This window comes from Pituophis catenifer, unplaced genomic scaffold (genome assembly GCF_029215685.1).
Source record: "Pituophis catenifer annectens isolate HBS135680 unplaced genomic scaffold, rPitCat1.0.hap2 SCAF_2, whole genome shotgun sequence".
Lineage (NCBI taxonomy): Eukaryota > Metazoa > Chordata > Lepidosauria > Squamata > Colubridae > Pituophis > Pituophis catenifer.
This window is the reverse complement of record NW_027256882.1, coordinates 5,537,818-5,563,162: the sequence shown is the minus strand read 5'-3', so window position 1 is coordinate 5,563,162 and position 25,345 is coordinate 5,537,818. Positions and strand designations below refer to the sequence as shown.

Sequence of the window (25,345 nt, the reverse complement as noted above, 5' to 3'; positions counted from 1 at the left end):
ACATGTTTTGGCATTATTTAAGTTACATTTGTTTAGGAGTTCAATAATTTTATCTTTCTGAGTAAGTTTGAATCCCCTTTTAGTTTTGTTAATTTGTACACCAAGGTATTTATTCACTCTACCTAGTGATTTCAATGAGAAATGTTCGTTTAACTTATTTACAAAGATTTCCCTGCTCTCTTTATGCTTTCCAATATATAAAATATCATCCACATAAATTAATACAAATTCAATATGATCATTACTCTTTTTTACAAAGAAACAGTTATCAGCAGTGGTGGCGTTGAAATCCATGGTCTTAAGTACTTTTACCAAACAATCGTACCATCTTTTGCCAGATTGCTTCAATCCGTACAAACTCTTATTTAATAACCAAATTTCGTTCTTATTAGTGTATTGACTGTGTGGTGCTCTTACATATATTTCCTTATCTAATTTTGCGTGTAAGTATGCAGTCTGTATGTCATATTGAAACACGTCCAGATTGAGTGCAGATGCTACTACAAGAGCTGTTTTGACACTCTCTGTTCTCACTGTTGGTGAATAAGTGTCAGTATAGTCTTCTGGATATTTTTGTGCATAACCTTGTGCAACTAGTCTGGCCTTGTATAAGGTATTACCTCCTTCCAAATTCTTAATTTTATAAATCCACCTGGTACCTATAATTGTTTTATCCTTAGGCGCGATCGCAGGTGTAAATACATTTAATTCTTGTAAACTTTCCATCTCTTTTTCCATAGCTAGTTCCCATTTTTCTCTTTCTTCACGGGGAAGTTTCAATACTTCCTCATATGTATTAGGTGTTATTTGTTCTCCATCCATATGCATTATGTAATCTTTGTATTTATTTGGTATTTGGTTTCTATTGTTTCTAATATTTCTTTCAGGTTTGCTATGGTTGTCATGCAAATATCTGGCTTCCTTTTTTGTTAATGTGTCTGTCTTTATTTTATGCTGACTATTTGTCCAAGTTTTGGTTTTGTTCTTACTTTTGTTAATATTTTGATTTTCTGTTGTTCCTTCCTCGCAAGATATATTATCTTTGCTTTTATTAGGAAATATTTCATTAAGGTGCAATTTAGACCAATTGGCCTGCTCATGGAACACAGCTGTTCTGGATACTATAAATTTGTTATTATTATCAATGAATCTGTACCCTTTGGTTCCAGTTTCGTATCCCATGAATCTTAATCTCCTGGATACGTTTTCTCCCTTTCTTCTCAATTGTTTAGGTATGTGTACGTCTGCAGTAACTCCAAATATGTGCATGTGTGCTAATTTGGGTTTTCTATTGTACATCACCTCATATGGTGTCTTATTCACAATACTGGACCATGTTCTATTTTGAGTGTAATTTGAATAATGTAAGGCTTCTGACCAAAATTGTTTGCCTAAACCAGCATCCTCTAATGTGCATCTAATCATGGTTTGTAGTGTGGAATTCTTTCTCTCTGCAATCCCATTTTGAAATGCAGAAAATGGATTGGACGTGAAATGTAGCATCCCTCTATCCTTTAACCATTGGGAGAATTCTTTAGACATGAATTCACATCCCCTATCTGTCATAATTTGTTTTATTCTGATATTATGCTGTGTTTCTATGCGTTTGTAGAATTCCTTAAATTTCTGAAAGGTTTCATCCTTGTGCTTTAATGTGTAAACAAAACCATAGCGACTGTAATCATCCACTATTGTTAGGAAGTAACGTTTTCTATAGGTAATTGATGGAGTTAATGGACCAACTAAGTCCATATGTACCAAATCAAAAATATTGTTAGTTGATCTGTTAGATTTTTTTGGTCTGGGACTGGTTTTTAGTTTGGTGGATTTACATACTGAGCATTCCAAATAATTTTCACAATTTTTTATTTTGACACCTTCTGCGTGTTCAGTCATTTTTTGTACTACGGGAAAGCTTGCATGTCCTAACTTCCTATGTAAGATGTGAGCACACTCATCATGAATTGGTTTACCTATTTTTGGTTTCTTCTCATTGTGTGTATTTTTGTTATCATGAGTTATTTTACATTCATCATTGTCACTGTTACTGACATTTTCATCATCTGCTTCAATACAATCTTCCATATTTGAATCAATGTTATGTAACCATCTTTCTTTGGTTATCAGATAGGGTAGACCCCCTTTTATCATCACAGTACCTACGTTTGTTTTGTTCTTTTCTATAGTTGCTTTCCCCTTTGAGAAAACTATATTGATGTCAGATTCTCTGCTTAGTTTTATAGCACTCAGTATGTTGTGAGGTATTTCTGGGATTAATAATACCCCCTCTATTTTCCCTAAACCAGGCAAGGTCACATTTCCTCTGCCTAATACTTGAACCTTTTCTTGATTAGCTACCTTTATCACAAACTTATCTTCTGTAAATGAAGTTAATATACTTTTGTTGTTAGTGGTGTGATTTGTTGCACCAGAATCAATAAGCCAATTATTGTTCTCATCTTGTTGTGTTCTGGTGCTGTCTTGTTTATTTAGCCCATTTAGTGACCCAGATTTTCTCTCTTTTGAATTTTCTCTACCCCCTCTACTTTCTCTGTAATTTGGTGGACTTCTATATTTGTGTCTATCTGTGGAAGATTGTCTGTAATTGTATTTGCTCCTATATTCTGGCCTATGTCTCTCCCTTGGGACTTTGGGACAGTCTCTTCTACTGTGTTCCCTGGATCCACAATTGTGGCATCTAAAGGCCTCATTATATTTATCTTGAAAGACTACTTTCCTAAAAGATTTGTGTTCTGTTTGGTTACTGGAACGATTTTTTCTTGAATTGTCTTCTGCTATCAATTTGTTAGATAGACTTTCTATTGATAAATATCCCAAATTAATGGTATCTAAGTGTGACATAAAGCTATCCCATGATGGATCAAGTGAATTGATAATAACACTTTTCATTGTTTGATCTGAAATCACTTCCCCCCTCAATTGCAGCTCAGCTCTTATTTTGTTTAGATTTATCAAATGCTCACTTATAGAAACCCCTGGTTTCACTCTAGAAGAAAAGAAATCCTTAGACATTCTTGTGGTTGTGGCTACGCTATCGCTGTGAAATAGATTAAACATGCATTGAATTATTTCTGATACAGTTAGGTTTGGTTTGATGCTATGATACATTGCAGGAGACACGCTAGAAATTATTATGAAAAATGCTCTATGATGTAAACAATCTATTTTTAAAGTCCAAGGTCTTCTTGGAGGACTAGTTATAAAGAATAGTAAATTTTCTTTCATGAAAATAACCTGAAGCTGTTGGTACCACTCTTGTAAATTAATGCCATCAACTCTAAGTTTTGGGAAGTCACTGGGTAAGTTCCCCACATTATTTTGTCCATTACTTACAACCTGAGGCAGTCCGTGGTCTCTCAAGTGCAGGAAATTACAGAACGGCATTGGGATGCTTGTAACGAGTCTGCGCGGTTCTCTGGCCAGTTCAAGTCTTTCGGGGCCGTCTACGTAGTTTTGCACATGCGCGTTGCTCATTTCTTCTTTGGCGCCGTTGTGGAAGGTTCTCTCCATTTCAGCTCTCTCGATCCGCTCCTCTTCAGATGAGTCGGTCTCTGGCTCGGTTTTTGGGGCTTTGGTGATGGCGACGGTTCTTCTCTTTCTCTTGTGTGCGCTGGCACTCGATTCTGTCTGCGGTGTAGGACGGAATCGGCATGGCTCTCTGGGCTCGGGTGTCGTCGTTTTCGAAGTCAGGATGGGAGCGTGCAGGTCTTGAGTTGTCGGTTTGATTTCTTGCTTCTTCGTTGATGTCTTGGAGATTTTCAATCTTGGCCCAAAAGCAGCAAAAAGCGTTTTCATTGCTGACTTTACTTGAGACTTTGTTAAATCGTCTTCACTTTCTGATTTTGATTCATCTGAAGAGTTTGAGACTTCTTTTTCACTTTCTTCGTCTGATAGCGTTTTTCGCGCCAGAAATTTTGAACTGAGCGTTTTGATTGGCTCTGCTTCACTCTCTTTTGAAGTTCGTTGAAACCAAGATGGCTGCCGTTCAAAATTTCGCGCGAGGTCACATCTTTTCTTTTTTACAACTATTTTCTCAGTAGTCATTTCACTCACAGTTTTTTGATCTTTGGGTTTTTCTTTAATGACGTTTTTCTCTCTCGCTGCTCCGCTGTTCCTCAGCATCTCCTGGAGGTCCGCGATGAGGCTTTCATCATTCTTTTGGCTTTTTAGTATCTTTAATATCTCTGACCTGAGTTCGTTATTTTCTATCTCAATTTTTTCCTGGTCGTTGTTTTCACTCATCAGTTCTTCTTCTTCAGTGGTGTATTCTTCGGATTCTCTCGAAATCGCATTAGTGGATTCGTTGATCATCTCTTGATCAGTTTCTATTTCTTTGCTGTAGGCCCTGGTGTTGGGCCTATCTTTCTTGGACATTTTTAATTACTTATTGAGTCAATTAACCATCCTCTGCTACCAGCTTGTAGCAATATTTTCAGGATCAGACTCAATAAAGATAATAGAAGTTAGAGATTTAAATATATCTCTCTTTATTCATAATAGGCATTCTATATTCGCTGAATATTCAAGATAGAAGCGAGGAAAATGGGGAGGATGGCTCCTTATATATACAAGGGGTGGAGCCAGGAATGGGAGTGGTAAATTATGAATACATTAAAGTCCAAAGAATAAGTTAACCCCTGATGTTCCATATATACATTATTTACACATTAGAGAATAAGGCATTTACATCTGACAAGGTTTTTGTCTCCGTGTCTCCCTCTTCCTTTGGACAGCAGCTGCCTATTTCCTCCACATTAAACCTCTTCAGTTACCGCTTCCAGTCGGGGGTTTCTATTTTATCCCCTAAGAGTGTCGGAAGAAAAATCAGACCCAGTTCCAGGAAGGGAAGAAAATGGAGGCTGCTTAAAAAAGGCTGATTGACGAGCAGAACCAACAACGGCCTGCAGTCAGAAGAGAAGAGAGCTGGAAGGGACCTTGGAGGCCATCTAGTCCAGCCCCTGCTCAGGCAGGAGATCCATCCTATACCATCTCTGACAAGGGGCTGTTCAGTCTCTTCTGAAAACCCTCCAGTGATGAAGCGCCCACGACTTCTGGTGGCAAGGAGTTCCACTGGTTAATTCTCCTCCCTGTCAGGCAGTTTCTCCTTAGTTCCAGGTTGCTTCTCTCGATGAGTTGCCTTCTGGGGCTTTGGGGGATAATTTGGGCCCCTTTCCCTTCTCTGGGCAACCCCCCCAAACGCTGTTCCGGGACAGCCGGGAAAGGAGCCGGATGAGGGGGAGGATTCTGGTGCCGTTTCTGCAGCGCCTGGAGATCCAGAGGCTCCTTTGGTGGGTCTTTTGTCCTCTGAGGCGGTGAGGGCTGAAGCAGCGGCCGCCTTGGACCCCGATCCCGTCAGAGAAGCGCCCTGATTTCCCTCCCCTGATCCCCGGCCCTCCTTTCCCCTCCGGCCAGCCTTCCTCTCGGGGACGCCGCCTCCCGGGTCTCCGCCTCCTGCAACCGCCGCCGCCATCCGGGCTTCCGAGGCACAAATAAGGCAGCCGGGGGGGGGGGGGGAGGGGTTGGTTTCTTTACGTCCAGCGGCTTTTGCGTTTCTCTTCTTGGCTTCTCGGTTTCTTTTGGGGTGCAGAGAAGGGGGGGGGGCTTTTTGTGGGGGACCTGTGTTTTCTTCTTCCAAGTAAAAAGGGATAAAAAGGAGCCTTTTGGTTCATATATATATATATGAACCAAAAGGCTCCTTTTTATCCTTTTTTTTTTTCTAGTCAGGGTTTTTTTCCTATGTAGCTCAAGATGTTTGTGTAGCCATAGTGGGGTGATATCTCAAATCACCACTTTCAGGCTTTATCAGACATTTTGTGTTGTCTGTTCTGAGACTCATGGGAGACTGGGATAGTACTATTTCTGTCTTATGAGACTAGCTGAAGAAGGGGGTAACAGGTGAAGAGACTCCATTCTTTTTTATTATTATTTCAGGTTAAAAAAAACCCACATTTTTTTATCCCAAAGTGCCAAACACAGCATTTCTGGAGCAGTGAAAGAGAGGGAGGGACTTCTGGCTGGGAAGAGGGAGGGAGACGGGAGGTTCCCGAATAGGATAGAAATGAATCGGGGATAGAAAGAAATATATGCATATACAGGTAGTCCTCGACTTAGGACCACAATTGAGCCTAAAATTTCTGTTGCTAAGTGAGATGTTTGTTCAATGAATTTTGCCCCGTGTTATGACCATTCTTGCCACAGTCATTAAGCGAATTATTGCATTTATTAAATGAGTAACCCGGTTGTTAAGTGAATCTGGCTTCACTCCGACTAATGCTGGAAGATGGAATGGGCTGCGAGGGGGAGGAGGAGGAAGTCCGTCAGGTGGGACTCCAGGGCCCATCGCTCCCAGCCGCAGGTAGAGGAGGAGGGATCCACATGGGAAGGGGAAGGGGTGGGAGACCTTCCCGGAGAGACTGATGGAAGACGCCCCCTGGGGTAGAGAGGGGAAACTTTCAAAGTCCCAGCTGGATGCAAACTTGCCGGAGAGGGAGGCGGGGAGGAGTAGAAAGAGGGGGAGGGGATGCGGGACCTCCAACATCCTCCCCACGTATAAAAAGTCAGGCAGAAGTTCAACTGGTCGACCAGATCTCCTCTCTGCAGGGAACGTGGGTTCTAAAGAAACCTCCCGAAACTTTCTGGGCTGGAGGGAAAGTAATTTCCATATCCCTCACTCTCCCTTCCTTTGGGGGGCGAGAAATATGGGGAGGGGGCACAATGAGGACATCTAGACTGACACCCCGGGGTCTCCCAGCCCTTCAACTTTCACCTTCCCTGGGTCCCCCCAGCTTTTCTTCTTCCCCCTAATCTTCAGCCTAACTACCTGCCTGTAGATGACAGAGAGTCACACCTGTTTCCTATCCCCCTCCCAAAAATACCCTTTGCAGCCCCCCCCCCGAAAAGCCTCTCAGAGAGGAGAAAGTTTCAGAGGAGTCCCAATATGGGGGTGGGGGGTTTTTGGTCTCCTCCCCAAATTCAGGGGCTCCCCCAGAAGGGACGGAAGCCCCCCTCTTGCTTGACCTTCAAAGCCCCAAATCTGAGATTCAGAAGAAAAACGGAAGTTTCTGAAGAAGCCAAAAGACTTTCGTTCAAATGCCTCTTTTCCCTTCTGGGGATTCAGGGCTGAAAATAGGGTTTCAGTTTCCCTCTTTCACTTTTCCTCCCCTCCCTCTTTCCATGCAGCCCCCTCCCACCCAGGCACTGGGGAGGGAGATCGAGAGAGGCGCCCGGCTGCGACCCCCACTTCGGCTACAGTCGTGAAACTGGGGGATCCCTCTCCGTCCTCCTGGGGGGGGGGAATATGGGGAGAAAGGGGGAGGAGGAGGCCACGCAGAGATCGAGGTTGTTGAAGGCTCTGGAGACCCAGCAACTTTCTTCCCCCCTCCGGGGGTCCCTCCCTCCCAGTCCCCTCCTCCTCCGCCGAGCCCCCTCCTTACCGGGGGTCTCCTTCCCCCCTTCGCTTCCGGGGATCCGGTCCAGCCCCCCCACCAGCAGCCTCAGGGGGAGCCCAGCAAAAGCCATGGAGGCTCCCCACAAGCGCCCCCAAAGGGGGAGGAGAAAGACGAAGATGCTCCCAGAGTTCCAGCCCCAGAAGCGGAATCGGTGGGTCTGGATTGGGGGAGAGTGGGCGTTTTCCTCGGACTTCGGAATTGGGAGTGCCCAAAAAGAGCAAGAGGACCAATGGGAAGTCTCCCTTCTGCAAGCGTCATCGGTCTCCGGATAGAGTCTCTCTTGACTTCACCTGATGGAAGAGCTAGTTCCGAGCAGACAGAGAAGCGGAGGAAGTGGGAGGGGAATTGAAGGAGTATAAACTATGACATAAGAAAAAAAGGAAATAAAACTGCCCCTCCACCGCTTCCACAGATGAACTGGACTGGCCCCGATCCCTGTGTAACCTCCAAATGTTTCTGCTTCCAGGCTGCCATGGGGGGGGGGGGGAAGAACTGCCAACTCCCCCTTTGGGAAAATGTCCCACAGCCCCAGGGTGGCCCCGAGAGCCATGGGGCGGGTGTGAGTCTGTATAGATCAGGCAGCTGAGGGGGGGGGAGCTTCAATCTGGATCCTTGCTCAGAGTGGGTGGGGGGGACTGGGACCCCTCAGCAGCCAGAGAGAATCCTTGGGATACTCAGCCTAGGAAAAAAAGAGATTTCCCCCAAGGAATCTTGGAGGAAGAGCCTTTCCTGGATTCGGCCTTTCTCAGCCGCAGCCCTTTGGCCTCCCAGCCCCTCCCTGACTGTGGGGCTGCCCCGTTTTCTTTGGGGGATGCCAGGGGATCCTAACAGGCAGTGGAGCTGCGCTTTCTCTCTTATCACCCACGAGCCCCCCCTTCTCCTCCTGACTCAGCTCCCCCGAGTCCACCCATTTCAGAGACCTTCCCCCCCCCACCAAGTGATCTTGAGAGAGCCCAAAGGCCCCTTTCAGGGAAGGACCAGGCGCCCCTTCAAACGCCTGGGGCAGTTTGGGAACCTAAACGGGCATCTAGTCCACCCCTCCATGCACACAGAGGAAAGTCTGGGTCAGAATAGTGAAAAGAGGCAAGTGGAGGGTCCCTTCAGGGCCTGCCGTGAACCGCCACCAATAAGCTACAGACCCCCCAAGACTGAACGGATCCCCCTCCCACTTTCTCCGCTGTCTCTCTGTGGCGAGCTCTCCTCCTTCAGGTGAAGTCACAAAGGACTCTGCCCGGAGACCGATGACGCTCAAGCAGGGAGAATTCCCATTGGTATTTCTTCTCGTTCTGGCCCCGCCCAACTCAAAAGTCCGAGAAAAAGGCTTCTTCCCCCCAATTCAGAGCCCCGATTCCTCCTCTGGGGCTGAAGCATCTGGTTTGATGGTTTGTTTTTGTGGTTTGATATTTTATCTGTAGCCACGCAGGATCTGTGTGCGTGAGAGGGGGGGGTGGGGAGACAGAGAGAGAGTTTCAAACATTTGAGAAATCAATCAATCAATCAATCAATCAATCAATAGGAGCCTTGGTAGTACAGTGGTCTAAAGCACCCTGTTATTAAGACCAGCTGCCTGCAATTACTGCATGTTCGAATCTCACCAGGCTCAAAGTTGACTCAGCCTTCCATCCTTTCTAAGGTAGGTAAATTGAGGACCCAGTTGTGGGGGCAATAAGCTGACTTTGTATAAAATATACAAAAGGATGAAGGCTATTGCTTAACGCATTGTAAGCCGCCCTGAGTCTCCGGAGAAGGGCGGCATATAAATATTTTTTTTTTTAAAAAAAATCATTGAGAAATCCTATTTGGGTGGATTTATGGGAGGAGATCAAAAGGATCCCAGATTCTGGACAGGAAGAGACTTTGGATCTTAGGGGTGGGGGAAAAAAGGAATATTTTCCTCCCTTTTCATGTTTAATTGTCATTATGGTACAATTTTCAAATGTTTACACTGTAATTGAATTTTCAACCTTACTTTTCATTTTTATACATTTGTTTTATTTAGGAGTTGTGTTATATTGAGCCCCCTTCAGAGCCCCTCTTTGAGGGAGGTGGGAGGTGTAGAAGCATCAATAAATATCCGTCAATACAAATGAATAAATTTCGTAGATCTGAGAGGCTAGAATATATATATCACGAGTCAATCTTTATCCGGGAGAATCTTAATACATAAGTAAATGAAAGGGGGTCCCGGCATTTCCCCCGACTCACCTTCCTGCCAATGACAGAATTCCTGTGGAGACCCTCGTGGTTGTATCGGCAGAAGGAGTCCACGGGGTCCTTCGTCTAGTGCAGGAAGACCTGGTCGCTGTTCCACTTGTCCGCATCCGGCTGCCCCAACGGAGTGACGGCCTCGAACTCCCCGCAGTCGCTGTCGAAGCGCACGAACTCCTGCCGGCCGTAGATCTGCCTGTCCAGGAACTGCAGCCGCTGCATCCCATTGAGGAAGCGGCACTCGGTCTTCGTCTGGTGCAGGAAATGGGCTGCGAGGGGGAGGAGGGGAAGGAAGGCCCGTCAGGACGGACTCCAGGGCCCATCGTTCCCAGCCGCTAGTAGAGGAGAAGCAGGGACACAGGCGCAAAGGGGGAGGGGGAGAGCTGCTGCGAGAGACTTTGTACTTTTGTACTTTTTGTACTTTAATTTGATTTGTATACCGCCCTACTCCCGAAGGACTCAGGGCGGTGAACAGCCAACAATAAAATACATAAATATACAAAATTTAAAAACCCGATAAAATCAAATTAAACTTTTTGGCCCAGACAAATTAAAATACCCCAATAATTTAAAAACAGATTAAAATTTACATATTTAAAAAGGGAAGAGATCAGGCCAAGCCCGCTTGATGGAATAAAAAGGTCTTCACAGCACGGCGGCAGTAGCGCAGATCCGGGATCCTCCGTATCTCCGGGGGGAGCTCATTCCAGATGGTAGGTGCCCCCACAGAGAAGGCTCTCCCCCTAGGGGCCGCCAGTCGACACTGTTTGGCTGACGGCACCCGGAGGAGTCCCTCTCTATGAGAGCGTACTGGCCGGTGGTAGGCTATTGGTGGTAGTAGGCGGTCCCGTAAATAACCAGGCCCTAAGCCATGGAGCGCTTTAAAGGTGGTAACCAAAACCTTGAAGCGCACCCGGAAGACCACCGGGAGCCAGTGCAGCTCGCGCAGGAGAGGTGTTACATGGGAGCGCCATGTCGCTCCCATTACCACCCGCGCGGCCGCACTCTGCGCCAGTTGGAGCCTCCGGGTGCTCCTCAAGGGGAGCCCCATGTAGAGAGCATTACAATAGTCCAGGCGGGAGGTAACGAGGGCATGAGTGACCGTGCGTAACGAGTCCCGATCCAGAAAGGGACGCAACTGGCAAATCAGGCGGACCTGATAAAAAATCCTCCCGGTCACGGCCGTCAAGTGCTCTTCTAAAGACAGCCGTGAATCCAGGAGGACGCCCAAGTTGCGAGCCCTCTCCGTGGGGGCCAATGAGTCGCCCCCAATAGTCAGTGATGGCGTCAACTGGCTATATCGGGACGTCGGAAACCACAGCCACTCGGTCTTGGATGGGTTGAGCCTGAGCCTGTTCCTCCCCATCCAGATCCGTACGGCCTCCAGGCACCGGGACATCACTTCAAGGGCATCATTGGGGTGATCCGGGGTGGAGATGTACAGCTGGGTGTCATCAGCGTACTGATGGTACTCCACCCCGAAACCTCGGATGATCTCGCCCAGCAGCTTCACATAAATGTTGAACAGGAGAGGCGAGAGGACCGACCCTTGCGGCACCCCACATATGAGGGGCCTCGGGATCGACCTCTGTCCCCCTGTCTGATGGAAGACGCTCCCTGGAGGGAGGGGGGAATTTTGGGGGTCCCAGGGGGAGGGGAACTTGCTGGGGGTCCGGAGGGGGATGAAAAGAGGGGAAAGTGGGGGGGCTATCCTGCTGTGCCCCCCCCTTCCTCCCAGGGTGGACAAAGGCAGGCAGAAGTTCAACTGGTCCAGCAGAGCTCCTCTCGGCCGAGAACTTTGGATCCTGCTGGGGCGTCTTTGTGCCCCCCCTCAAAGCGGCAGGAAGGATGGGAGAGGGGGTGAAGAGACCACCGCAAACACTCTGGGCTGGAGGTAAAACAAATTTGCACAATTTTGTATTTTATCTACTAAATTTATCTACTAAAATATATGCATTAAAATATTGTAATATATTTTGTTTTCAATTATAATCTGTAAACTGCCCAGAGTCATATCATAGAACAGATTAACGGAAGGGACCTTGGAGGTCTTCTAGTCCGACCCCTTCCTCAAGCAGGAAACCCTTCAGACCATTTCAGACAAGATGGGCACCCTAAAAATATAATATACATAGATAAAAGCAAGTATGCCTCGCTCTCTCTCTTCCTTGGGGGGGGGGATATGGAGAGGGGGAAATGAGGACATCCGGGCTGCTCCTTCTGGGGTCTCCCAGAATCTTCAGCTCTTCTAGGATTTGGGGTAGAATCGGGGCTCTCTCCTCTCCCCCTCCCTAAATAACCCCCCAATACCATCTCAAAGGGAGGGCCTCCACCCCCTTTCACAATAGGGATAAATTTGGGGATCCAATTAAGGGGAGCAACTCAGAACTCCCCCCATTCATCAGTTCCCCCCGTGGCTCCCCCTCCCCCCAGCTGCTGATCGGGCAATGGGGGGTTATGGGGTGGGGGAATCTTGGTCTCCTCCCCAAATTCAGAGGGTCCCCCAGAATGGATCGAGGCTCAAATCTTGTCTGACTTTCACAGCCTCAAGAGAAGAAAAAAACTGATGTTTTTGAAGTTGCAAAAGTTCTTTTTCTTATATTTTGGGGGGCATTTGTGGAGTCAGGTCTGAAAATGCCTCAGTTTCGCTCTTTCGCTCTCCAACGCCTTCCTCTTTAGATGCAACTGACTTTGTGGGCTCTGTATTCGGGCATAATCCGGGGCCGGGAAGCTCCCACCCACTCCTGGGAACGGGAGCGAGGGAGGTTCGACTACATCCCATCTCAGTTTGGCCGCCTTCCCACGACCCCTTCCCCACTATAGTCACAACAGTGACTCCCTCTGGGCGAATTGGAGTGAGGCAGGGAGCAGAGACCACGTGGAGATTGAGGTTTCTGAGGCTCCCGCTGTCAGGTTTCGAGGTTGTCTCAAATAAATTGCATTTAAGCCCCTTCCTTTCCCCTCTTTCCCCAGGAGCATTGACGGTCCCGCCCAGCCCCTCTTCTCCCCACCACGAGCCCCCTCCTTACCGGGGGTCTCCTTCCCCCCTTCGCTTCCAGGCATCCGAGCCAGCGCCCCCAGCAGCAGCAGCAGGGGGTGTCAGGGCATCTATTAATCCCATCTTTGGCTCTGGGAAAAATCACCCTGATTAATTAGAGGATGGATCGTGGCTTTCTCCAAGTTGCAATATTCTGAAAAGAAAACCCGAAGAAATATTTTCTAATAAAACTCATTTATTAGTTATAAAGAAAATAAAACATCTCACTAACTAAGAAAAATAATTGCTACATTTTGAAATAGTTCGGGCCAGCTGCTTTCCAGCAACCGGCACCCGTGGCAAGAGAACAAAGGGAAGTGTGTGAAGGAATGTGGGTGGATGGACATGCGTAGTAGCTTTTGATAACAATTCTTGGCAAGGTACGGAAAGTCTGATAGTCCAGAAATATGAAGCTCAGCTGGTAAATAAAATAACGCAGTGACAGGGGGAGCCCAGGAAAAGCCATGGATGCTGCCCCAGAAGCTCCCCAAAGAGAAAGACGGGAAACCATGGGGCAGATTCAGACTTTGCCACCTCCTTCAGCTGCGGGGGGGGGGGACCCAGCTCTGGCCTGGGGCTGACTGGAGCTCCTCCCCAAAGGCTACGCCCTCCTTCTCCGGCTGCCCATTCTTTAGCCACTGGACCTCAATCTCTACAGGGTAAAAGCCCATCGTGGTGCAAAGGAGGATGGTGTTGGGGGAAGTGGGGTCCACCTTGGTGGGGTAGATGGTGACAGAGGGCTTGGCTGGAGGGACGGGAGAGACACAACAGGACCCAGAAGAGAAGTCCAAGTTGGTTACTTCAGATGCCACATGGAACTGACTTTATCCAGAGCCCTGGCCACTCTCTGATTCCAGGATGTACCAAGGCTTTGGCAGAGCTATGTCAAGATCCTTGCTGAGGGGGAAGATTTGGGGGGTTTCGGAGGGAGCCACCTGCCCAGATCAGGCTACGCTTGCAACTGTCCAGCCTCCTTCCAACCAAAGGAACCGGCGATTTCCAGGGAAAGAGGTGGGAGGGGTCCCAGGCCCAGATACAGCTTGCCCGGGATAGGGGCGGCAGGGAGTGTGGAACGGAAAGTGGGGGTAATTGGAGGCTGACGAGATCAGGCAGATCCCAGGATCACCGCAGAGCCTTGGACGGGATCCCTCTTGATCTCCTCCTTCACCAAATGCTCTAACTGGCACAATTCTTGTAGAGGTAGGTCAAAGGTCACGGTGCCAAGCTTCGAGCAGCACACTGCCTTAGCTCATGCGCTGTAGGTCTTTCCTGCTTCTATGATCTAATTTTTGACTCTGATCTGGATGATCTCATCTTACCTAGAGGGGATGGCATCTTGAGAGGGGGGTGAATATTTTCTAACCAATTAGGATGCTGTTGCTGTCCTGTCTTTTATCTGCTTGTGTAAAACTGTATAAGAATAAAACTCTCAGAGAGACATCAGAGAGACATCTTGGAATAGAGCAAAATCCTGGACCTCTGATTTACAACAAATTCTTAGACGGATTAATGGGGGAGGGGGGGTCTCCTTAAAAGGTCCATTCCAGTTCCAAGTACTTTGCTAACAATGTTTCTCACTGTTGAGGGAAAATGGATGGAGCATTTTTAAATAAGTGGAAATTAAAAGTTTTAATTTGGCATTTTTATTGGAAACCTCTTCAACTCATACAGATTACTTTTAGTAGTTAACAGACTATCAGATGGCATGAATCATTTTTATGGCCCAACCCAAAATTACACCTAATTTTAGACAAAAATGTACTGATAACATTTTTGGCTTCCAATTGGATGAGATGGGAGTTGCTGGAGAGAGATTTTAATTCACTTCTGGATCCACTAGTGAATCGGAAGAATTTTTTTTTCTTTTTAAAGACCCCTCCCCAAAGACACAACTTTCTCCTTCTGTCCATCCACGAAATGACAGAGCCCTGGTGCCTGAAGTCCTAAGCCCAGTACGAGTCGTTGGCGGCTGGTGCCCCTATCTGCACTTTCGGCTCAAGCAGGAGATCCTATACCATTTCAGGATCTACTGATATTCCTATAGGATCTATTTCAGACAAGTGTCTCTTCTTAAAAACGTCCAGAGATGAAGCAACCACAATGTCTCTGAAGGAAAGTTGTTCTACTGGTTAATTGTCTTCGCTGTAAGGAAGATTCTCCTTAATTCGAGGCTGCTTCTCTCCTTGATTAGTTCAAGGCATTGTTTCTTCTCCTGTCCTCTCGTGTTCTGGAAAATAAATTGACCCCCTCCTCTTTGTGGCAGCCTCTCAAGTACTGGAATATTGCTATCATGTCACTTCTAATCCTAGCCATACCCAAATCCTGCAACCGTTCTTCATATGATTTAGTCCTCAGGCCTTTAATCAACTTAGCTGCTCTTCTTTGCACTTTCTCCAAAGCTTAAACATCTTTTTTGTAATGTGATGACCAAAAGTGGATGCAGTATTCTAGGTGTGGTCTTACTAAGGCTTTATAAAACGGTACTAATACTTCATGTGATTGTGATTAAACAGGCATTCTATGCCTCTGTTTATACAGTCAAGGATTATATTAGCTTTTTTGGCTGCTGCCGCGCACACGTGACTTACGTGTAAGTGATCATCGATTCGGACTCCCAAGGCCCCTCTCCCAATTACTGTTTTTGAGCTAGGTTTCAAGTTATGTTTTTCCTGCCCAGGTGTAAAATCTTACTTTTCTCCTAAGTTTCATTTTGTTGAATTCAACCTTGTCTCATTTGGATCAGAAAGGCACAATATGCATACACATATAAATCTATAGAGACAGGGTGGGTCAGTGGTTAGAATGCAGTACTACAGGCTAATTGTCCACAGCCAGAAGTTCGATCCTGACCAGCTCATGATTTCATTCTTCTAAGGTGGGTAAAATGAGGATCCAGATTGCTGGGGACAATATGCTCACTTTGTAAACTGCTCAGAGTGTGGTAAAGCATTGTGGAGTGGTATATAAGTCTAAGTGGAATTGCTACTGCAATATAGTTTCTCCTGAGTGTGGATCCTTTTATGAGAAGATAGATTACCTTTTTGAGCAAAGGTCTTTCCACATTCCATGCATTTATATGGCTTCTTTCCTGTGTGGATTTTCTTATGGGAAGTAAGATTACCTCTTTCAGCAAAGCTCTTTCCACATTCCGGGCATTTATATGGCTTCTCTCCTGTGTGGATTTTCTTATGGGAAGTAAGATTACTTCTTTGAGCAAAAGTCTTTCCACATTCCATGCATTTAAATGGTTTCTCTCCTGTGTGGAGCTTTTTGTGTCTTCTAAGGTCACTACTATAAGCAAAGGTCTTTCCACACTCCATGCATTTATATGGTTTCTCTCCTGTGTGGATCTTTTTGTGTCTTGTAAGTCCAGTCCTCTGAGTAAACGTCTTTCCACACTCCATGCATTTATATGGTTTCTCTCCTGTGTGGATCTTTTTGTGTCTTGTAAGTCCAGTGCTTTGAGTAAACGTCTTTCCACATTCCATGCATTTATACGGCTTCTCCCCTTTGTGGATCATTTTATGGAAAATAAGATTACGATTTTCAGCAAAGGTCTTTCCACACTCCATGCATTTATATGGCTTCTCCCGTGTGTGGATCATCTTATGGGAAGTAAGATTACCTCTTTGAGCAAAGGTCTTCCCACAATCCATGCATTTATATGGCTTCTCTCCTGTGTGGATTTTCTTATGGGAAGTAAGATAACCTCTTTGAGCAAAGGTCTTTCCACATTCCATGCATTTAAATGGTTTCTCTCCTGTGTGGAGCTTTTTGTGTCTTCTAAGGTCACTACTATAAGCAAAGGTCTTTCCACACTCCATGCATTTATATGGTTTCTCTCCTGTGTGGATCCTTTTGTGTCTTGTAAGTCCAGTGCTCTGAGTAAACATCTTTCCACACTCCATGCATTTATATGGCTTCTCTCCTGTGTGGATTTTCTTATGGGAAGTAAGATTACCTCTTTCAGCAAAGCTCTTTCCACATTCCGTGCATTTATATGGCTTCTCTCCTGTGTGGATTTTCTTATGGGAAGTAAGTTTTCCTCTTTGAGCAAAGGTCTTTCCACATTCCATGCATTTAAATGGTTTCTCTCCTATGTGGAGCTTTTTGTGTCTTCTAAGGTCACTACTATAAGCAAAGCTCTTTCCACATTCCGTGCATTTATATGGCTTCTCTCCTGTGTGGATTTTCTTATGGGAAGTAAGATTACCTTGTTCAGCAAAGGTCTTCCCACAGTCCATGCATTTATACGGTTTCTCCCCTGTGTGGAACATCTTATGGGAAACAAGAGTAACTCTTAGAGCAAAGGTCTTTCCACACTCCATGCATTTATATGGTTTCTCTCCTGAGTGGATCCTTTCATGGGAATTAAGTCTACAGCTACTAGCAAAGGTCTTTCCACACTCCATGCATTTATATGGCTTCTCTCCTGTGTGGATCCTTTTATGGATAGTAAGTGTACTGCTATGAGCAAAGTTCTTTCCACATTCCATGCATTTATATGGCTTCTCCCCTGTGTGGATCCTTTTATGGATAGTAAGTTGCCTGCTTGTTCTAAAACATTTTCCACATTCCAAACATAAATGTCTCTCTTTTGTGTCTATCACTTTTTGAGATGTAAGGAATTTATTTCCAAGAGAAAGAATGAATGTCCCATTGTAATTTTGTCCGTTGTGTCTTCTTATAGCATCTTCTCCTTTGTTTTGGGTTAAATCCTGTTCATTTACTTCTACTTTAGCTTTTACTAGCTTCACACTTTTTCCAGTATATTTTTTCCTTATTTTCTCTTTTTGGGCAAGAAAGTCTTGTATCGGAGCATCAGTAGAAGATGAGCTATTCTGATACCAATTCTTTGAGTGGTTTCTCTCATGGCTTTCAAATTCCATTCGAATTCCAAACTTCTCCCTTCCATCTTTAGCATTGATCACTTGCAACAGTTCACAGGAATCTTGGTTCTCCTGCCCATTATTACCTTCAAAGCAAAAGGGAAAAGAAAATGATAACAAGGTTAGAGAAAAAGATCAAAGCGTAGAAAGTAAAGTGAATTTCCTTCTGAATTTCTCCGAAATTCCATTAGGTTTTATATTTCCATGCCTACAGTGGTGTATATAGATATGATGATTTCTATATTCATGAGTCATGAAAGCTTTGAAAATATCTAGAAAACATCTCTTTCTTTACAATTATCTATGGTATATATATGCAAATCTCACTTAGTCAGTTTTGAGTTAAGGAATAGAATAGAATAACAAGAGTTGGAAGGGACCTTGGAGGTCTTCTAGTCCAGGGGTCCCCAGTCTTTTGGACCTCAGGGACCACAAAGTTCATAATTTCAATGTTTTAATAGTTTTAATCAGTAGGAGTGTTTTGGGTTTCACAGCCAGCCAAAGTGGTTAACTGGGGAATGTGATTTATTACATGGCCAGGGAGGAGGGGAGAGACAGGGTCATAGGGGAACGTAAATCTACGTGGGATTAGTTCTAACTGCATCCGAATACTGCCGAAATGGTGCTCATAATAATGACTGTATTTCTTTTGAAGTTTGGCTTGTGGCTCATGAATTAATTAGGGCATCTTTCGGAATCTTCCCATTGAAATCCTGCAGACCACTAATACGAATCCAGCATGCCGCTTGCTGAAGCGCCTGGACTCCCAGTGATGGGATGGGGTCCTTCAGGCACTCTCTCTCCTCTCTCTCTTTCTCATTCTGATTCTCTCTCTCTGATTCTCTCTTTCATTGTGTGTCTCTCTCTCTCATTCTCTCTCTCACTCTGATTCTCTTTCTCCCTCTCCCTCTCATTCTTCCTCTCGTTCTCTCTCTTTCATTCTCTGTCACTTTCTCTCTCTTTCTCTCTCTCTTTCATTCTCTCTCTGATTCTCTCTCTCTCTCTCATCTCATGGGCCAGCCAGTGTCTTGGGGCTGAGAGGAAGTCAAGCATCTCCCTGAGAGACTGAGGTGTGCAGAGCACCAAGGGCCGAAAGAAATGCGGGAGCGAAGCCGAATTTTAACTTGTGCGGCATCAGCATTCCACCTCGGTATATTTGCATCAGCCGGTGGCACAAAACAGCCCCAACCAGATTTTGCTCTCCATTGTGAATGCCAGATTGGCCCCTACAAGCTCTTGTCTCCCGAGGAGCCCAGCCGAAGTTTCCTGCACCACTTCAGTGAGCACTCTTCGAGAGAGGAGAGCTTGCAGGGGCCGATCTGGCATCTGCAATGGAAAGCAAAATCCGGCTTCTTCTCTCTGCTGTAGTGCGGCATCAGGATTTGTGTGGCATCAGCATTCTGCCTCAGCATATTTGCGCCAGCCGGTGGCGCAAAGCAGCCCTCGTCTCCTGCTGCTTGGGACTCATAACAGTAAACAGTATCTGATCCAGGGAGCAGCCGAATTCCTCTGTTTATGCAGCCTAGAACTGTGTTGGCTTTTTTTGGCAGCTGCTGCACATTGCTGGCTCATATTTAAATGGTTGTCCACTAGGACTCCAAGAATCCTCTCATAGTTACTACTATTGAGCAAGGTACCACATATAATATACCTGTGCATTTTGTTTTTCTTGCCTAAATGTAGGACCTTATTTTTTTCAACATTGAATTTCATAATAATCAGGGGAAACATCCAAGGAGGAATTAGGAGAAAACTTAAGATTTATTGGGGTGGGTTAATTTCAGCAGAGACTTGTGAGAAAATGAAACAATTTTGAAACAAGCTCCTTCTTCCCAAATGTACCTTGGAGCAGCTGCTCCACAGTATCCGTCTGGTGGGCAGGAACCCCACTCGGCCTGTTCCTTGATCCCAGCTATGAGACTTCGGAGTGAAATCCCTTGCTGAAGCCTCCCATTGGCTTGTAAATGCTCTTCATGCTGAGACTGGAAAGGTTGGGAGGTTTCAAGAATGGCTATTTCACTGCCTCAAAGTCTCATTGGCTTGCAAGGGCTCTTTGGCCGGATCTGGTACAGGCATCTGTTCGCAGAGAACGGAAGGCCTAAAGTACTTTAGTGGGAGATCACACGAGACCAGTAGTGCAAGAGCTCAGGCTATTAATCTTGCATGATCTCAAACCGCAGTACTTTAGGCCTGCGTTCTTTTAAGAACGGAGGACTGCATGAGATCCAGGGCAAAAGTCTCTGAAAACTAGAGAGGCCGTTCCCTCTCTTTGCAAAGCATTTTGCTCTGGACCTCATGTAGGCCTTGGTTAGCAGTGAACAGAGGCCTAAAGCACTGTAGTGTGAGATCACATGAGCTCAATAGTGCTAGATTTCCCACTACTGATGTCACCTATCTCTCACTACTTTAGGCCTCTTTTTTCTGCAAATGCACTGAGGTAGGCAAAGGAACTGACGGCTCGCTACATTGTCGCAAGGTACTATATTTTTCGGACAATAAGATGCACCAAGGGTTAGAGAAGGAAAAAAAGGGGGGAAAAGTTTTTGTCCTCCCCGGCGTCCAGAAGCACTCTGCAGACCAAAAATGGTCTTATTTTTGGCCCTTCCAAACCCTCTGTGCATCCCGTTCTCAGCTCCCCGACACTGGGGAGGGCAAAAATGGGACCCAAGGAGGCCTCCAAAGGCCAAAAGCGGAGCCATTTTTGGCCTGCAGGGTGCTTCTGGACTTCAGGGAGGGCAAAAACAGGACGCACAGAGGATTTGGGAGGCCAAAAACAGGCTTGTATTCACTCTATAAAATGCAGACATTTCCACCCACTTTTTGGGGGGGGGGGGGAAGTGCCCCTTATACTCTGAAAAATATGGTGAGTCCCGGCGGGATAGGGTGGGGGAATGTTGCAGCGCCTCTGCTGTCATTCGTAAGTGTGAAAGACGTCTGTGATACTGCAAGATTTGTAATTTCAGGACTGAATCTTAAGTACTTTGGGGAGGGCTAGTTGTAACTTGGAATGGTCACTTAGTGAACTGTCATAACTTGGGAATTACCTGTAACCCTAGGATGCTCTGACTGACATTGCATGAGGCCTTTGTTCTTGAATTGGATTGGGAGAATGCTCTTCCATGGGCTGAGTGTGAAAATTCTGTTCTCACAATTTTGGAGGTTTCAGAGGACAAATGACTACACACTCCTCTCACATGACCTCCAGAGGAAACATAAAAGCACACCTCGTTCTTCTCAGCCCCCACAGGTAAGTTCAAAGAGAAATGGAAAAATACAGGTGAGAAATGGCACAGAAAGCATCTAAGCAAAGAGACATTGACTCTTTCCTTCCTTGGAGTACAAGAAGGCCAGATCCTTTCCTTCTCCCTCCCAGGAGACGATATCTGATTAGTGGTTTTTAAATAAAAAAACTAACTATAATCTGTCTTCTTGAACTCTCTGATTGGGGACTAGAGAACTCTTACCCAGAGAGGCCACGTTCCTATGGTTTTCAAGCATGACTTCTGAATGCAGTGCTTTCTGTTCAGGATCCAGCTGAGACCATTCCTCCTCAGAGAAAGACACAGCCACCTCCTCGAAGGACACAAGACTCTCCTGAACACGGAAAAAACAGAGCAGAACAGGAGGATTCGCAAGATCTGTTCATCTTCATCAATGATTTAGACAAGAGGATAGAAAGGGAACTCATCATATTTGCAGACAAGACCAAGTTGACAGGAATAACAACGTTCCAGAAGATAAACTCCAGATATGGAAGGATCGAAAGATTAGGGTTAGGGTTGAAATCAATTGTGAGAAACGTAAGATTCTACATTTAGGAAAGAATGCACTGGCATAGAATAGGTGATACCTGGCTCAACAGTAGTAAGGGCAACAGGGATCTTGGAGTCCTAGTGGACAACCACTTAAACATGAGCCAGCACTATGCTACAGTTGCCATTAAAACCCCCAACAGAATCATAGGCTGCATTAAGAGGGACAGAATCAAGATGACATGTGTTGGTAGGACTTTATAATGCCTTGGTAAGACCAGAGGAAGCTATACTGGCTGACAGGAACTTGAACCTGCTATTCTGGTCTCCATGTTGTGGAAGAACAGAAAAATAATCCAGGCCAAACAAGGGGGGAAAATAGAAGGAGGGAGCCCTCTGCACACCCACTTCACTTCTTTAAAGGAGAATAGAAATCTAATAACTTTTCCCTTTCTTACTTGATTTGGAGGTTCAACCGCTGTTTGATCCCCGTCATAAAAACCAGAAATCTTCATTCTTTTTTTCTCTGTAAGGAATAAATTATTACAAAATGCATAATTAACAAAATAGGAGGAGATATTCTATAGAAAAGAAGAGATAGCGAAGTTAAGACAGATGGGAAATCGGAGGATCTTTCATTACCTCCTGAGATATCCTGACTTGGATCTTCCCAAAGGATCTTCCTGAAAAATAGCTCCTGAGGGGGGTTTGATGGGTTCTTCTTTCCCTCAGGATTTCTGATCTCCACAGTGCAGCACTTCAAACAGGAGGAAGGAAAAAAGAAGCAGAATTAATGTACCTCACATAAAATAAAGTGGATTCTTATATTTGGAACACAACCTCAAAGCCCCCAATATCCTTCTGTGAGGTTGAGTGAGAAAACAAGGGAACAATTGCCACATATGATGAACGCCAGAGAAGTTTGGGAAGGAGGGTGAAGTATTCAACCACTTTCTCTATTCCCTTCTGAGCTCCCTAAAGTCTCTCACCTGCAACTGGACCTGCTCCTTCTGCTCCTCCGCCTGGCTCAGGAGGAGGCCTTCTGCCAGGGCCACCGCCTGGGAGCTGGTCTCTGCTCCACACTCCCGCACCCAGCCCTCCATCTTTGGGGGCAGGAGAGCCAGGAGCTGCTCCAGAACCACCAGGTCCAGCATCTGGGCTTTGGTGTTCTTCTCTGGTCTCAGCCATCGCCTGCAAAAGCCATGGAGTCGGCTGCAAAGTCCTCGGGGACCCTCAGCCTCCCGGTATTGGATGGAGGTCCAGGGCTGAACTTGTGAAGGGAGGATGGTTTCCTCCTCCAGGATCTCCTGCCCGGTTCTTGTCCAGAGCTTCCCCCCCTTCCCAGGCTGAGCAGCTGAAGGGCCTTTTCCGCTTCCCTCCTTTCCAAAAGGTTGTGTCTCCATCCTTTCTCTGTCCTGCAGAGGAACTCCAAATGGCTCCAAGAACTCTGGTGGGTCTCGAGATGCCTTTTCCTTCACGGGACCATTTCTGGGGCTGCAGGACTGATCCCTGCAAGGGATTCCGCTCTTTTTCTTCTTCCCCCAAGAGGAAAGTTTGCCTTGCAAAGACCACAAATGGCTTCCAGTTTCTGTATCTGAGATGCGAAGAAAAACAAATACCAAAAATTAGGAAGTGGATTCAGCCGCAGAGCAACCTTCCCCCAACCTGCCCCAAGCGGCTCATTCCTGCGCAGAGCCCAGGTCCCGAGCAGGGCCGGGAAGGAGGCAGCTGGAGAGGTTGTCCTGCTTCTCTCCCCTCCGGGGACAGGATGGGGCCCTCGGGGAGCCTGGTGCGAATCCTGCCTCCACCTCGCCCGGCTTCTCTCCTCTCCTGCTTGGCCTCCCCTCCCCCCACTCGGCTCTTCCCTGGATCCCCACCGCCTTCCCGGCATACCCGCTTCCCCCTGCAAGGAGAGGGCGGCTGGGAAGGATGGGACCCTCCCCTCACCAGGGGCACGTCTGGATGTCCCCCCGCAAGACTCTCCCGCAGCATCTCCGCCTCCTCCGGGGCCCCAGGGGTTAAAGAGAGCGAGTGCAAAGTTCTAGCGAGGCAAGCGTTTGTGATGTCACTTCCTTCTCAGCCTCCTGCACAAAGCCAGCCGTGACGTTTGCCCTCCAGTGGGCCAATGGGGAAGCGCCTGGCGTTCACTTCCGTTGGCGGAGGGCGCCCCCTGGTGGATTTGGGGCAAAGTGCCAGGATAATAGAAAGCGCAGGAAAAAAGAGCGCATGGGAGGGGGAAGGGAGAGGGCGGGGAGGATGGGCTTGGGAGTACGAGGAAGAAAGGCATGGCTCCCGCCTGCGAAGATCTGCGCTGTGATTGGTTGCTGCTGGTGGAAAGGGGGCGTTTCCCTGTTTTCCCGCCTTTTCCTTCTGGGCGCCGTTTGAGATTTACCTCAGGATCTTCCTGACTGTCTTCTCTGCTGCGAATCTTAAATACGTTTATAGGGAAATAAAAGTAAAAGTTTTTGTGTCCGTGTCTCCCTCTTCCTTTGGACAGCAGCTGCCTATTTCCTCCACGCTAAACCTCTTCGGTTGCCGCTTCCAGTCGGGGGTTCCTATTTTATCCCCAGAGATGGTATAGGATGGATCTCCTGCCTGAGCAGGGGCTGGACTAGATGGCCTCCAAGGTCCTTTCCAGCTCTCTTCTCTTCTCTTCTGACTGCAGGCTGCTGTTGCTTCTGCCCGTCAATCAACCTCCTTTCTTAAGAAGCCTCCATTTTCTTCCCTTCCTGGAACTGGACCTGATTTTTCTTCCGACACTCTCAGGGGATAAAATAGAAACCCCCGACTAGAAGCTGCAACTGAAGAGGTTTAATGTGAAGTAATTGCGCAGCTGCTGTCCAAAGGAAGAGGGAGACACGGACACAAACTTTTACTTTTATTTCCATATAAACGTTGTTGAGTCCTCGCGGCTACGTTTTCAAGCCCCGGAGCTGTTGCTAACCAATGCGGATTGGCTAAAACGCGAGCAAAGAAGTCGCGGGAAATTCCTGCTCGCGTATTGGTCCACCCCGTATGTCAGGCTCCTATTTAAGGAGCTGTCAGTTGTTGTTGTTGCTCTCGTTACGATCGTTCTTGTTGTTCTATTAACTGTTAAATAAAGTTGGTGTTAAACTGCAGCCGAGCCTCCGACAATTATTGCCACGCCAATAAACTAAATAAACGTATTTAAGATTAGTAGCAGAGAAGACAGGCAGGAAGATCCTGAGGTAAATCTCAAAGAGCGCCCAGAAAGAAAAGGCGGGAAAACAGGGAAACGCCCCCTTTCCACCAGCAGCAACCAATCAGAGCGCAGATCCCCTCAGGCGGGAGCCCCCCCCCTCAGCCACAACAGGCTCTTCCAGACCATTTTGCCGTTTCCTTTTCCAGCCGTTAAATTGGTCATTTTCATATTTAAAGTGTTCAAAGGAAAGAGAGAAAATGACTTTGCTTTTGTGTATTAGATAGAATTGTCAGGCTAGAATGGCTTTTTTAAAAAAATCTTGCACTGTGCTAAAAAGAAATCAACGTCTTTTTTTTTTCTCTCTTGCGCCTCAGACTCTCCCCCTCTGTTTCTCTTTCTCCTTCCCTCAATTTCCCATTTCTGTTTTTCTTTGTGTTTTGTATAATAAATAAATAAAGAGTGCAGAGAAGAGCAACAAAGTTGGAGGCAAAAACATATTAAAAAACGGTTACTGGAACTGGATATTTTCGAGTCTAATGAAAAGGACAAGGGGAGACATGATGGCATCTTCCCATATCCCAGGGGCTGCCAGAAAGAACATTTCCCTCTTCTCTTCTCTTCTCTTCTCTTCTCTTCTCTTCTCTTCTCTTCTCTTCTCTTCTCTTCTCTTCCCTTCCCTTCCCTTCCCTTCCCTTCCCTTCCCTTCCCTTCCCTTCCCTTCTCCTCTTCTCTTCTCTAAATAAGAAGCAGGCCGAATGAAAGAGATGGAGGTGGAGTTGCACTATATAGAAGAAATAACCAAACCGCTCTAGAAACGCAACAGAAGA

General features: G+C 46.4%; 2 protein-coding genes across 2 annotated transcripts in view; both read right to left on the bottom strand.

The window, feature by feature from the left end:
- Nucleotides 1–5,549: 5,549 nt before the first annotated feature.
- LOC139309263 (H-2 class II histocompatibility antigen, A-Q beta chain-like) lies at nt 5,550–13,771 on the bottom strand. The gene is given in 4 exon segments (XM_070933316.1): nt 5,550–5,594; nt 9,675–9,946; nt 12,707–12,774; nt 13,164–13,771. Coding segments are annotated over 4 exon segments (447 nt in total). The 5' UTR covers nt 13,226–13,771.
- Nucleotides 13,772–14,423: 652 nt separating this feature from the next.
- The window catches only part of LOC139311654 (zinc finger protein 721-like), a 34,909-nt gene continuing 23,987 nt past the window's right edge, over nt 14,424–25,345 (bottom strand). The window contains exon 6 of the mRNA XM_070936140.1: nt 14,424–17,302. Coding sequence (XP_070792241.1) covers nt 15,684–17,302 — 1,619 coding nt within the window. The 3' untranslated portion in view covers nt 14,424–15,683. The remainder of the gene's footprint in view (nt 17,303–25,345) is intronic.